This window comes from Scleropages formosus, chromosome 13, assembly GCF_900964775.1.
Source record: "Scleropages formosus chromosome 13, fSclFor1.1, whole genome shotgun sequence".
Lineage (NCBI taxonomy): Eukaryota > Metazoa > Chordata > Actinopteri > Osteoglossiformes > Osteoglossidae > Scleropages > Scleropages formosus.
This window is the reverse complement of record NC_041818.1, coordinates 23854223-23866624: the sequence shown is the minus strand read 5'-3', so window position 1 is coordinate 23866624 and position 12402 is coordinate 23854223. Positions and strand designations below refer to the sequence as shown.

The following is a 12402-nucleotide window of genomic DNA, read 5'->3' as shown; positions in this document are numbered from 1 at the left end:
GGCCGGAGGACTTTTGCTCAGTGTAAACACGGTAAATAATCCCCATGCACACAATGGCAGGACACGGTGTGCAAACCAGCTCTTAAACACCTGGAGCTGGTTACATTAAAACAATGTGTAGTAATAATCCCAGCGATATCCCACTGAAATAAATTATTCCTACAAACAACAGTGCCTTTGAACAAAGTCTCTGTGGCAGGCTTCAAGTACACAAGGGTGTGACATTCTAAGATGAGGCGTCAAGAGTCCTGTACCTGTTTTTTTTTTTTTTTTTTTTTTTTTTTTTCTCCTTCCCCTCTCCCCCCCCCCCCCCCCCCGGCCTTGATCCCCACGCTGGTTTTGAGGTTTTGACGGGAAAAGAAAGGACAAACTGCATTGCGGTAATGCACTGTCTAGCGTGTCGGCGCAGGGTCGGCATTGGAGCGGCCGCTCAGTCTCACGTTCGGAATTCCGGGGCCCTAATGAGGGAGGCAGTCTCCAAGGAGAAGTTTACGTCTTCTTTTAAAAGTAGGAGCAGGAGATGAAGAAGGGAGAAAGGTCACGGTGGTATATTACATTTACTCCACTGACCTTCACTTGCTCAATTAACATTTAAGGAAAATGAATTAATGTTTTCTTCTTCCTCGTCCTCCTCTTCCTTGTTACGCTTTGTCCTTTGAGACCGTCTACTGACTCGGATGGGATTTTGCTCTGTTTGCGCTTGTTTCGGGGGGGGGGGGAGTGGCGGCGGCGGCTGAGTGGTCGTGTTATGGTGTCCTGCACTTTGCGACCGTTCGCTTTACAGGGAGGGGCTTTCGAAGGGCCCCACCGCTGAGCTCCGTGCATCTTGAATGGTGTCGTTGTTTGTATAATAGCAGTGACACTGTAATACAGTAACATGTTGTCTGCCGAATCAGGGCTGGATTCAGATAATGAAAGATCGCTGTTTTCAGAGGACGTTTCTTATTATGCGGCCGTTTGTGCCCAACTGCGAGCTGTTTCGATGTAATATTTTGCTAGTCGCCGTGTTCGGTTCTGGACAGACCAAACTGTTCAAAGGAAACCATCCAGTCTGAATTATTTGTTGATAGGTGGATAATTGTAGGTAAGGGTGCATTAGACGACAGCGCATTTTTCTCTTGAGTCAAACTTTTTTTTTTTGTGCTTGAAAGAGCTTTCACATCCGCACCGATTTCCTCCCAGCAATTGCAGTTGTGTTTTTTCGTCGTTTTTGATCACAGACAGGAGCTTCGCTACAGGAAGACCTGAGAGGCATGCGCTCCTGCTCGAGAGGTTCCATCCATCCCCGTTTTAACGAAGGGCTACGTTGCAGAAGGGCCACGCTTATGGAGGGCTAATGGTGGGCTGTGCTGGGAAATCTCACTCTTTGAAGAATCCCAAAAGTGAAGCAAGCACACGGATCCCAGATTTGCGAACTCTTTAAGACTTAGGTGATGCAATGACTTGAGAGACCATGTTTTTTTCCTTTTTTTAACCTTTTTTTTTTTTCCCCCTTTTCAGGTAACATTTAAGAAAATGCTTTCTTGTGCTTCCAGTGTGTCGTTATATAATACAGGCTCAGAAAGTATTATGGTGCCACAGTTGAAACAGGTAATCGGAGTTCTCGCTGTAGTCGAGCTCACTGAGTCTGCTTGTCAGGGTGGTGCAATGAAGATATCACCACGAGGAGTCAAGGCAACACTTTAATTAGTTTCCTCCATCTGAGACTTGGGTCCTTGCGTAGCTTCTCGAGCTCATCGTACCGAATGTGTTTCCTGAAAGCTGCACAGAACGTCTCTGTTAAGAACAGAGATGTGACCCTGGGTCAGACCTGATCTTCTACAAAAACAATAATAACCAGCACATTTATTGCAGGAAGTTGCTTTCGCAGGCCGTGTCTCCCGCAGCTCCTGGAGCCTGGAGTGTGTTTCTGCAGGGTCCACTTGGGCTCTGGGGATACTGACAGGATTGCTCTCACGGTGCCTTCCGCAGAACCTGATCAAGAACCTGCCGGAGCAGAAGGAGCTAAACGCACTGGCGGAGCTCAGGAACGAGTACGATGCGTTGTGCGAGTCGGAGCAGTTTGCCATCGTGGTGAGTCCCGCGCCAAACGCTCCGCCCGTTTGTCTTCACCCCAGCATTGCGGTCACTCCGAGGTGTTGTGTGTCCATTGCTCGTGACCATCGCCCCGGTTAGCTTGTTCCCCTACCGTTTCGCTTTCGCTTCCTCTTTCTCTCCTCGTTATTTCTGCAGCTTCCTCTCTTCTCTCTCTCGCCGTGTTCATGTGCTGGATGGTCCTCAACGCACCACAATATGTAAAGGTTTCCCTCTCTTTTTATAGAACGTAGAAGGACTTTGAGAGGAGTGTTCTTGGGAGGGAACAAGGAAATTGGGAGTGAAGCCATTAAGAGAGAACGAGAAAGCGGGAAAAGGGCCTCCTTGAGGCCGACTGCAGTATCAGCTCTATTCAATATATAAAGAGACACAGTAATGTATAATTAAAAGGCCAGGAATATAAAGGGCATTTTTTATGACAAGTCAAATCCGGTAGCCCTGGTTGTGACAGACAGAAGCAGATATTTTGATGAATAATAAAGAGGCAGGACCTGGTTTTTTGTAGCGAGTGTGATTAAAACGTGGAGGTTGTTATGGGGCCGGCGACAACGCTTGCTCCGCGTGACGCCGAGTCACCGTGGCGTCTTCGTCTTTCGCCCATAGCCGCTCGCGTCATCCGCAATCCTTCGCCAAAGTCTGAGGAGCCATGATTCGACGTGGCTGGGAAACACAAGGGAAAGCCTCTTTTAAATTTTAACCACATCCAACTCCTTGCCTGAACACTCTAATGAATTAATTATTCCAGTAAATGTTAAATAAGCCTGCAATTGATGAGTTTTAATTTTTTCCCTATGTGAAACAGCAAAAAAACTTGAAATTTTCTTTTGTTTTCCAAAAATGTTTTTTTTTTTTCTAATGTACCTGTAATATTAGCTGATGCTGTGAAGGTGTTTCATAGCCTTGGAGACTTTCTTGCCAAGAGTGATTCATCTGGAGACAAATCAGACATGTAAGCTGCAGCGGCAGACGGAACAACGGACATGTGAAGTATGAACCTCGCTGGCAAGTCCTTGTCACTTACTCACCCATGGCTGAACAAGACTTTAGAGAGGGTTTGAGGATCATCCTGTGGATGCGGAGGTGCCGCCGCGACGCTCCGAGGACCTCCAGCACCACTTCGGAAGATGAACTTTTTTGTCAGGTGCTCCCAGTGCTCCGGCTGTGTAATGAACTGAGGGGCTCGACGTGAGGAGAACGCCGCTTCGGCTCTGCGCTCTGCAGGGAAATAAAGTTGCGTTCGACTTCCCTCCCGCCAAAGCGTCACAAACCCGCTCGCTTTTATCCACATGCGTTCTCCTGATGCGCAGAGGAGCCGATGTAGTCGCGAAGGCTGGCGCGCACTTTGGTTCTCGTACAGCTCGTCTCCAGGCCCGAGTGATGTCGCTGTCTCTGCTGCCTTTGAAAGGAGGATGGTTTGACAGTCCACACAGGGTGTGTGAAACTCTTCCTCAGCAACACAGAAAATCAAAATAAATTGTCATTTTCCTCCCTTATTTTAAATTCAAAACCAAATATTTGTTTCCCCGCACATTTTTTTTCCCCTGCTGAGTGTGTTTCTGAGTGCCATGTGTCTCTCTTCATTTTTTGTCACGCGGGGGCATCATCGCCTGGTCGTTAAATTTCTGTACCCGTAACTCCTAGAATACACCTCTGCTCTTGGTTTCGTACATTGCACGAGGCACCCAGCCGATGGTTCCATTCACATCCTTCTGTCCTTCTCAAGGAAGGAGATGCTGCCTTACGTTTCTAAGCGTTGTCGTCCAAATTGATTCTCGTAATCAGACATTTATTGGCAGCTATGGGCTTTGAATGAGAAGCATTGACACACAATGAGTACTGTGGCTATGATTATTGTTATTTTCATAATGAAAGTGAATTTCAAGAAGGCACAGACATGTCTCAATGATATGGTAGGAGTGCTGGGTTGACCCACTGGTCAAGCTCTCGCCTTCCTCCCCCCAGATGAGCTCCGTTAAGATGCTGCGATCACGGCTGAACGGCATTCTCTTCAAGCTCACCTTTGAGGAGCAGGTCAACAACATCCGGCCAGAGATCATGAACGTGACCTTCGCCTGCGAGGAGGTGAAGAAGAGCGAAGGCTTCAGCCGGCTGCTGGAGCTGGTGCTGCTGGTCGGGAACTTCATGAATGCTGGTTCGCGCAATGCCCAGAGCTTTGGATTTAACATCAGTTTCCTGTGCAAGGTGAGTTTTGGAGTGAGAGCACTTTCTCCTTTGTCCTTTTAGTTTCTTCTTGGTCACCGCTTTGTCTCTGTGTTGCTGTGTAGTTGCTGATTTGTGTGTGTGTGCGTTCCTTTTCCGGAAGCTTTGTTATGGCTGCACACGCAAACTAAACACACCGCTGTGTTTCTGTAAGTTAGCACTGCGAATCTTCACTTAGAAGTTTGATGCGGGCAGCAAGGGCTGAATCCGTTAACGTAATTGTTTCTACCCAAAAACGCCGAGCGCTTCGCTGTGACTTGCAGCCAAGGCTGGGCTGGGCTGGGCTGGAACATGGTAACACTGCGTTTGTTCAGGCTCCTCCTCAGAGGCACCGGGTTCGTCTTTGTTCATACTCACCCACTCTGTGATGTGTCTCTGCGTCGCTGTTAAACCAGCCTCTGAAAGTGGGTGCCACGAATCACATGTACAACCTGAGTGTTTGGAAAATACCCGGACGAGGCCCACGAGTTAATGTTTTGCTCTGACAATCTCAGCAGTCACAGCCCTAACTCTCTGGGCTATAACTAAGTTTGTGTTTATTTTAGACAGTAATTGCTTGGATAATTGGAATGAAAAAAACCTGTGAACGTACTTTTTCCATTGAGTTTTGCATGCATTGAAATTCAGCTTGAATCGGAATTTTATGAAAAATATGAATAAACAGGATAAATGAGTCTACATACCATTAGTTTGTACCCTATACTTTATTTCAGTGTTTGTGCATTATGGCTCGATCAGGCTAAATAATTCATCACAAATTCTCTATATGCTTTAAATGATATACACTGATGGAGTAGGAATTCACTACCTCAGATACTTTATATGCAGCATGAAATTTTGTAACTATGCACTTGCAGTATATATACTTAATATTTTTTGACGCGTTCGAATGTTTTTGATGTGCTTCCATGTACTTGGATATGGTAAATAATTTACTCCCTCTACCAGAAATTCAGTTTTTTCCTCACTTTCGACACATTCCCAGAAGCAGGACAAATTCACATGCCAGCGAGAGAGTGCGTCGAGCTCCGGAGCGGAGTGTCATTTTTCGGGAGGGCGGAGCTCCGGCTCGACTCCGCGCCGCTACTGGTTCGCGTCTCCGAATGGACGGCCTCTGCTGAGCTTCATCTGGATAACAGTTGCCAACCTTCCGGGTTCATCCGGGGCGGTTCTTGCCAGTCAACGCTAAGAGTTTTATCTCAAATTGATCTCGTCTGGAACGATGGAAGTCTTTTATATTTCCGTCGTGGTAGTTAATTCAGCGTGCCTTTGTCAGACCCTTGCAATCCGCACACACGTCAGAAGGCAGCCTTCAGAGACTCCCACAATTATAAAGTTATTAGAATAAAAAGCAAGCATCTGGATGATATGTAAAGCAAGATAATTGGAAAGAAGCTTGTTAGCCCGAGCCATCGATAATGTATTAGATTTGCTCCTCTTGTTATTAAAAAGCAACAGCACCAGGGTGCGAAAGCACATAAAAATAAGTCCCAGAGTGTGGCCTGCTTTGCCGCTGCACACCCTAACCTGTTATGTGCTCGCTCCTGCTCCACATCTGAGGTTGTCGCATGGAGTTCTGGTCCTGCGGCCTCAAATTCCGGTCTGCAGGGTCGCGGGTTTTCAGCCCAGGTATCCCGGACAAGGCACGTTATCGAAACCGCAGCAGCGCGGTTTATGGTTTATGGTTTCAAACGGCTTTGATGAGGCCGAATCCAAACAAAGCAGGAAGGCGGACTGGATGAAGGGTACTGTGGAGATTGAAACCTTCTCAGCGCCGGCCATCACAGCTCTGCACACAAAGAGGATTCAGGTCCTTTTAAGATTCCGTTAACTTTAATCTTACTGAGGTTATAAAAAAGTAAAATAAATAAATCATCCAGCCCTCTACCCTCCTTTCGATCCCTGGCATCCTGTCATAGATGTCTTGGAGAAGTAGCTTCTGTTGAGCAGATTTGACATCTGCAAGGAGAGGTAGCCTCAGAGGAATGCACATGGAGATTATAGCCAGTTCAAATGAAAGGAAAACAACCAAGGGAGGACCCCCCCCCCCCCCCCCCCCCCCACATCCAACAATTTCTCCTTAGCTTTTAAGATGAAGTGAGGTGAGCAAAAAAATCTCTGAATTGGAATTCAACACTGTTCATTACATCCGGATCGTCTTCCCACTCTTCGGGGACAGGATACATACCTCATTAATCTGAACAAATCATCGCAGCTGTAGCAATAGACCAACAGTAAGATAAGTGGTTGTATCAACCGACTTCATTGTACTGGAGCATTATAATTATCTCATAATGACAATTAAATCAGTAAATGGTACGTCTCCCACCATAACGCTATTGTCGGAAAAGATATTTAATTAAGTATTTCAGGGAGAAGACATACTTCTCCCGACCTTATTTAACATATATTATTTGTGCTGTATGAGAGACACGATTTTATGAGTATTAGAGAAAGAAGGGAATATGTCCCCCCCCAATTTTTCTGCAGAATTTCACTGCTTCCCGTTGTTAATTTCCAGGGACTTGAGTCACTACCGCATATGAAGTTACGTTCTCGTGGTCTCTGTCGTGTGCCCCCTCTCCCCCTCCCCGCCCCTGTCTCAGTGGTGTTACACTAGTAAGAGCAGACAGCGTCTCCATGGCGTTTATGTACCCGCCCGTCAGCCCTGCAGTAATGTGTTTGCTGACATATGCACATGCTGTCAGGAACATTTTGGAGGAGGAAGATGTACGCGCACAATACTCGACGTGTCGCTCTCTCGTTTTCCAAATGGATTTCTGCAAGGGGGAGGAAGACGTCGTCCTTCTGTCACGCAGAGTTTTTTTTTTTTTTTTTTTTTTTAAATGTATGCCAACAAAAGTACTTTTTGATCATTTATTTATTTATATATATATATATATATTTATTTATGGTTAATTATTTATTGATTTAGCTGGTGCTTTTCTCCAAAGCGACTTGCAATTTCAAGAAATTTACAGTTTTTTTTACCCATTTATACATTTGGGTAATTTTTAATGGTGCAGTTAAGGCTAAGTATCTTGCCCAAGGGTACTACAGCCGGAGGTGGGATTCAAACCTGTGACCTTTGGATCCCAAGGCAGCGGCTCTAAGCACTACTTTATTGTGGTATGGCGTTGGACTTTGGAAGAGTCACTCTCTTAATCCCACAGCATTACGTGTGTGTGTGTGTGTGTGTGTGTGTGTGTGTGTGTGTGTGTGTGTGTGTACGTGTACACATGTTTTGAATTCGGGCCTTCATAATCCCACCTCCCACCCCCCTGGCAGCAGTCCATACCTCAGAAACGAGCCGCAGCCCGAGGAGATGCCTGCGGCTCAGTGATTCTCACTTCTCATTCTTAAAAAACAAACTGTCCTCAAGCAGGCCACTGCGGACAGCGATTCGCGGGACTCCCCGGCTACGTGCGAGGCTCACGGCCACCCGCCGGCCGAGCTGCTTCAAACGCCGGCGGGCCGTCTGCCTGCTGCCACAATCGTTCGCCAGCACGCTTGTCTGAGCGCGGCCTGGCCGCGTCACGCCACAGTGCGAGAGTGCGCGGGAAGGCGAGGGAGGGCACCGTGGTGCAGCGGCAACTGAAATTGAGCAATCAGACCTGACAATCCTTTTGTTGGTGAGAGAGTTCCTTATTCCCACAGCAGCCTTTTCCTTTATTAGTTAATTGTTGTTTTATATTTATATATTTAAGCCTTCTCAAAGGAAGCTGCTTATTATTCCAAGTAAATCTTCACTCAACTTGGAACATGAAACGCAGATAGACGGAATGCGCTGATACACAAAAAACTAGTTTGAGGTTTTGATTAATGTGACTCAAAAGCAATTTGAGGATTTGAAAATTAAATTATCACTCTGGAACAAATAGGGCTTTTTTTTTTTTTTTTTTGTCAATTCCTGCCACCCGCGTGATACCACTGTACATTTTTTTTTTTAAAGCCCGTTGTCAGTCACCACATTCACCTTGTTGTGCTGCATCTTGTTCCCACGAGAGGGACTGATTGTCTTTTGCTTAGTCTGCTGACACTTTTCTCCGAAGCGACATTCAATCTCAAGCAGCTTACAATTTTTTCACATTTATACAGCTGCATAATTTTTAATGGAGCAATTTAGGGTAAATACCTTGCTCAGGGGTACCACAGATGGAGGCGGAGATTGAACCTGCGACCTTTGGGTCCACAGGCAGTAGCTCTTACCATTACACTACCAACTATCCCTGCCTAGACTTATTGAGGCCTTAATAAGCGCAGAGAGCAGTGTTTCACCTCTGGTCAGTGGTTATCATTGAGCGCTGGACGCTTGCGCTCCCCGACCCCATGGTGCCCTCAGCGTTTGTCACAGGTGGGTCGTATCGGTGGCTCCCTCCCACTCGGAGGGGAAGTGGCTTGGGACGCAGGGCTGACCGACGGTGCACCACTGAGTGCTGGTGCTCAGTAACCTCCTCGCACTGGAACTGTCATAGACCTGCTTGTTTATTTTGTTCCCAAATCGAAGATTATTGCTTTATTTCATTTTCTACAATCACATTTGGCAAAGCCAAAAAGAGAGCAATATTGCAAATTCAGGCCTGAATTGAAAGCTCTAGACTGATTTCATTTGTCTTTTTTATGGCTCAGTGTTGACAAAAGCAGCAGATGAGAACAGTTCAGCACAGAAGCCGTTTTGCATTCGGTAATGACAGTTTGGGGATATAACAATGAAGGAATTAAAATTTGAAATGCATGAAATTAAATTGTGATTACCCAGTGTGAGCAGGTGATGGATTGCCATCTAATGAAAGTGCGTGCCTCTCCGCATGTTCGTGGGAGTGAAACCTCGTGCAAGTGGCCGTCACCATGCCGGTGTGTGTGTGTGTGTGTGTGTGTGTGTGTGTGTGAGCATGTCCGTGTCCGTGTGCCATGCTCTCTAGTAAACTCTACAAACACACATGCTCCATCCAATTGTTACATGTTTAATTGAGTAATCATGAAGGCTGGGAAGTTTTTAACACGTTCCGCTCTGTCATTTTCCAAATGGGACACTTCCACCAGGTTGAGTTTGCAGATCACGTGTCTGCAGCACGTTTCCGTTTGCCGCCACTCCTGTTTGTATATTGTGACGAGCAGTAGTGTGTTTCCCATGATTCCCTACTGCTTCATGCTCATGGTGACTGACAGAGTTGGGTGCCGCTTGTGTGACTGACACGTCCTGAACCCGTTGCACCTCTTGGGAAGGTGACCGGTTGTCTGGCGACATAAACAAAGCGAGGTAGAAGAGTGTCTGAGCGCTGGCCACACCCTTTATCACACCTTTGCTTAATGGCCAAACAAAAATATTGTCATAGATTAATGCCTTGCCCTTTAATGAGCTTTAAATGAAGGGTTGGTCCTCTGATTGTGGCTGTTTTCACGCTAACAGTCCTCCAAGCTCTTCACTGCACTCTTTGCTTCATTTCCAAATAGGTTATTACTTAGATTTTGCAGTTGAATGTTTTTTTAAGTACACATTACCGCCAGGTTTCCAGTGAAGGTCTGCTGTGACATGTAGAATAAGATGATTTTCTTTTTGCTCGAGCTCTTCCCTGCAGCCGGAAAAAAAAACAGGATCGGCGTTTGGTGGGCTGACTTGGCTCCTTTGATCTCGGGAGCCTGCGTGAATGTGTGTGTACTCTCATGACAATCGGGTTGGTAAATAAGCCCATCGCATGGCAGACGATTTGGGGAGCATTTGCTTGGAGTGTGTCGTCACGCACGTTGCCAGAATCCGACGCAGCGAGCTGGTTGCTTCGATCATTGTCAACGTGTTGTGTTAACACAAGGCTCCTGATTTTTATCCTCCTCGGTCCTCGGGCTGCAGCTATCATTGCTCTTTATGTATTATTCCTCTTCCTGATGCTTAACATGCATCTTCATGGTTGTGTTCAGCACAATCTTTAGGACAATTGTAGCTGAGCTGAGGGTAGAAGGGATCGCAGTGGAGTTGCATTTATATTTAATAATTTAGCCGATGCTCCAAAGCTGCTCACAGCCCTAGATATGTATGAGCAAGCTACACACGATTTACACTCACACTACAGGCAATGTAGAGTCACCAGTACAGTTAAAACATGTCCTCGCACTTTGAAAGGAAACCAGAGCATCTGGAGAAAACCCACACGGACATGGGGGAACACGTTAAGTCTGTAAAGACTGAGCCGGGTTCAAACTCGCACTCGAACCCGCAGCGCTACTTGCTGTGCCACCATCCTGCAACTGGAATTCTGTCCTTTAGCCTCTGGTTGATGGTTGTCTGGAGCTACACTGGAACTGGACCCTGTGCCCTCGGCAGCGTGCTGCATTATGTGCGGGCAGGTACCTGAGCCCCACAGCTCAGCTCCCGTGACACACATTTGTGGATTTGCCTCTCTCCTTCCTGTTGCACCTGACTTTCTGCTTGCTAGGTTCCTCACAGACCAGTGCCGTCCTTGAGCGCGTCACCAAATCAATCAGTATCTCTCGAAAGCCCTGCTCAAATGCCCATGGCTGCAGCTCTGAATGTTGTTTTATCGTTATTTCCCTTGGCTTTGTAAGGAAGGACAAAATGAACAATGACTGCTCTTATCCCTTCTCCAGCAATCTACCTATCTCAATAACTTCTTTTCACAGAGACATTCATTCAGTCAATGTGACTAAACCGAATGTTCTCAGTGCACCGTGGTTCGGACAGAATGCCAATTATGTTCGTTTCCAGAAAGCCAGTTATGTTCATTTAACGGTAATTCTCAAAATAAGAGGATGTGGGTAATTTAGTTGACTTGGATATAATACAGGCAGTTTGGTATGAATACAAAAAGTAATTTCCTGTAAAAGTTTTGTTACTAAATGGGCTCAGCATGGTCCTCTGTGAATGAAGGAAAAAGTCCCTGGGTGTCCCGGAGCGGAAAATTGCCCAAAACAAATGTTTTTTAAATGGCCTAGACAAAGTTGGAGACCTCAAGAATTTGCAGTGCTAGGTTGATGGTTTAGATTTATGGCCATCCATAATCTAATAAAAAATAATTATAAAATGCTTATGTGATCCAATAGCTGCCAAGACGTCGTGCTGCAGGATTCCGAGACAGTGACGGTTGGAGTTATTAAGGGCGTCGCTGAATGATGATTTTTCAGCAAAGCCCTTTATTGAAGTCTGTCTCTGCTTGTCTGCAAGTCAACAACAGATAATTTCTGTAAAATAATGTGACAATTACATGCGACACACAGCTGATACCGCTTGGGTTGAATGTCGAGGACGTGTCACTTAACTGTGATCTGCGTTGTAGCTGCTGCATCTCGCTTGCTTCGGAGGGACGTGTCAGAGCGCCGGTCTCTCTTTTCCTGTAAAGGAATGCAGTTCCTTCCTCCGTTGGCTATGGAGACAATCCAAAGCTTGACGTGCTGGTCCGTTCTCTTTGGAAAGCCAGACACAATTCAGCCTCAAAGTCCATTTGTAGCCCCCGACGTTACAAGTACCATTTCCTAGCCTGGATCTCGAAGCAGCTCTGCTACATGAGCTCTTGGCTGGGAACGTGATTGTAGATGGGTCAGAAAATGTGCCCAAACTTTAATCATGTTTTAGTCAAGGTGAAGAAATCCTTATGTTCCACAGTAACCCCGCTGGTAGCACCTGGACACTACGTGTTCAGTCACGGGTTTGGATCTGCCTCAGTCTCTGTGGAATCGGCGTGTTCTCCCCATGTTTTTTTCCTGGTTTGCAGGATCTTTGCAAGGGGAAGTCCTGGTAGAGAATGTTCAGCGGCATCTTGAACAGACATATTTTTTAAATGAAGAGCCATGCAGCCTCCTTGGAGGAATACAGCAGCCTGTGCTGTAAGTTTCTATGTTTGCCTTATCACAAGTCCCAGAAAGGGCAGGCTGCATCGTTTCCATCACTTTCCATTCCATTCAGTGGGACTAGAATTTACACAACTCTTGTCTTGACTTTGGCCTCTTTGCATTTTGCCATGACTGCTGAAGAGTTTACTCTCGCTTAGGATGCATTTCTTCGATCTTTAAGACGTCCTGATCGTCTCAGGGTGTGACATCTCGGCATGTGTCATTTTAATGGTTTTAGGTCATTGG

The 12402-nt window shown here is 46.3% G+C and overlaps 1 protein-coding gene across 3 annotated transcripts in view; it reads left to right on the top strand.

Moving 5' to 3' along the window:
• diaph2 (diaphanous-related formin 2) overlaps positions 1-12402 on the top strand; it is a 313996-nt gene that overhangs the window by 191095 nt on the left and 110499 nt on the right. For all 3 annotated transcript variants that reach the window (XM_029257260.1, XM_029257258.1, XM_029257259.1), the window contains exons 23-24: positions 1972-2073; positions 4057-4296. In XM_029257260.1, the coding sequence (XP_029113093.1) occupies positions 1972-2073; positions 4057-4296 (342 nt within the window). The remainder of the gene's footprint in view (positions 1-1971; positions 2074-4056; positions 4297-12402) is intronic.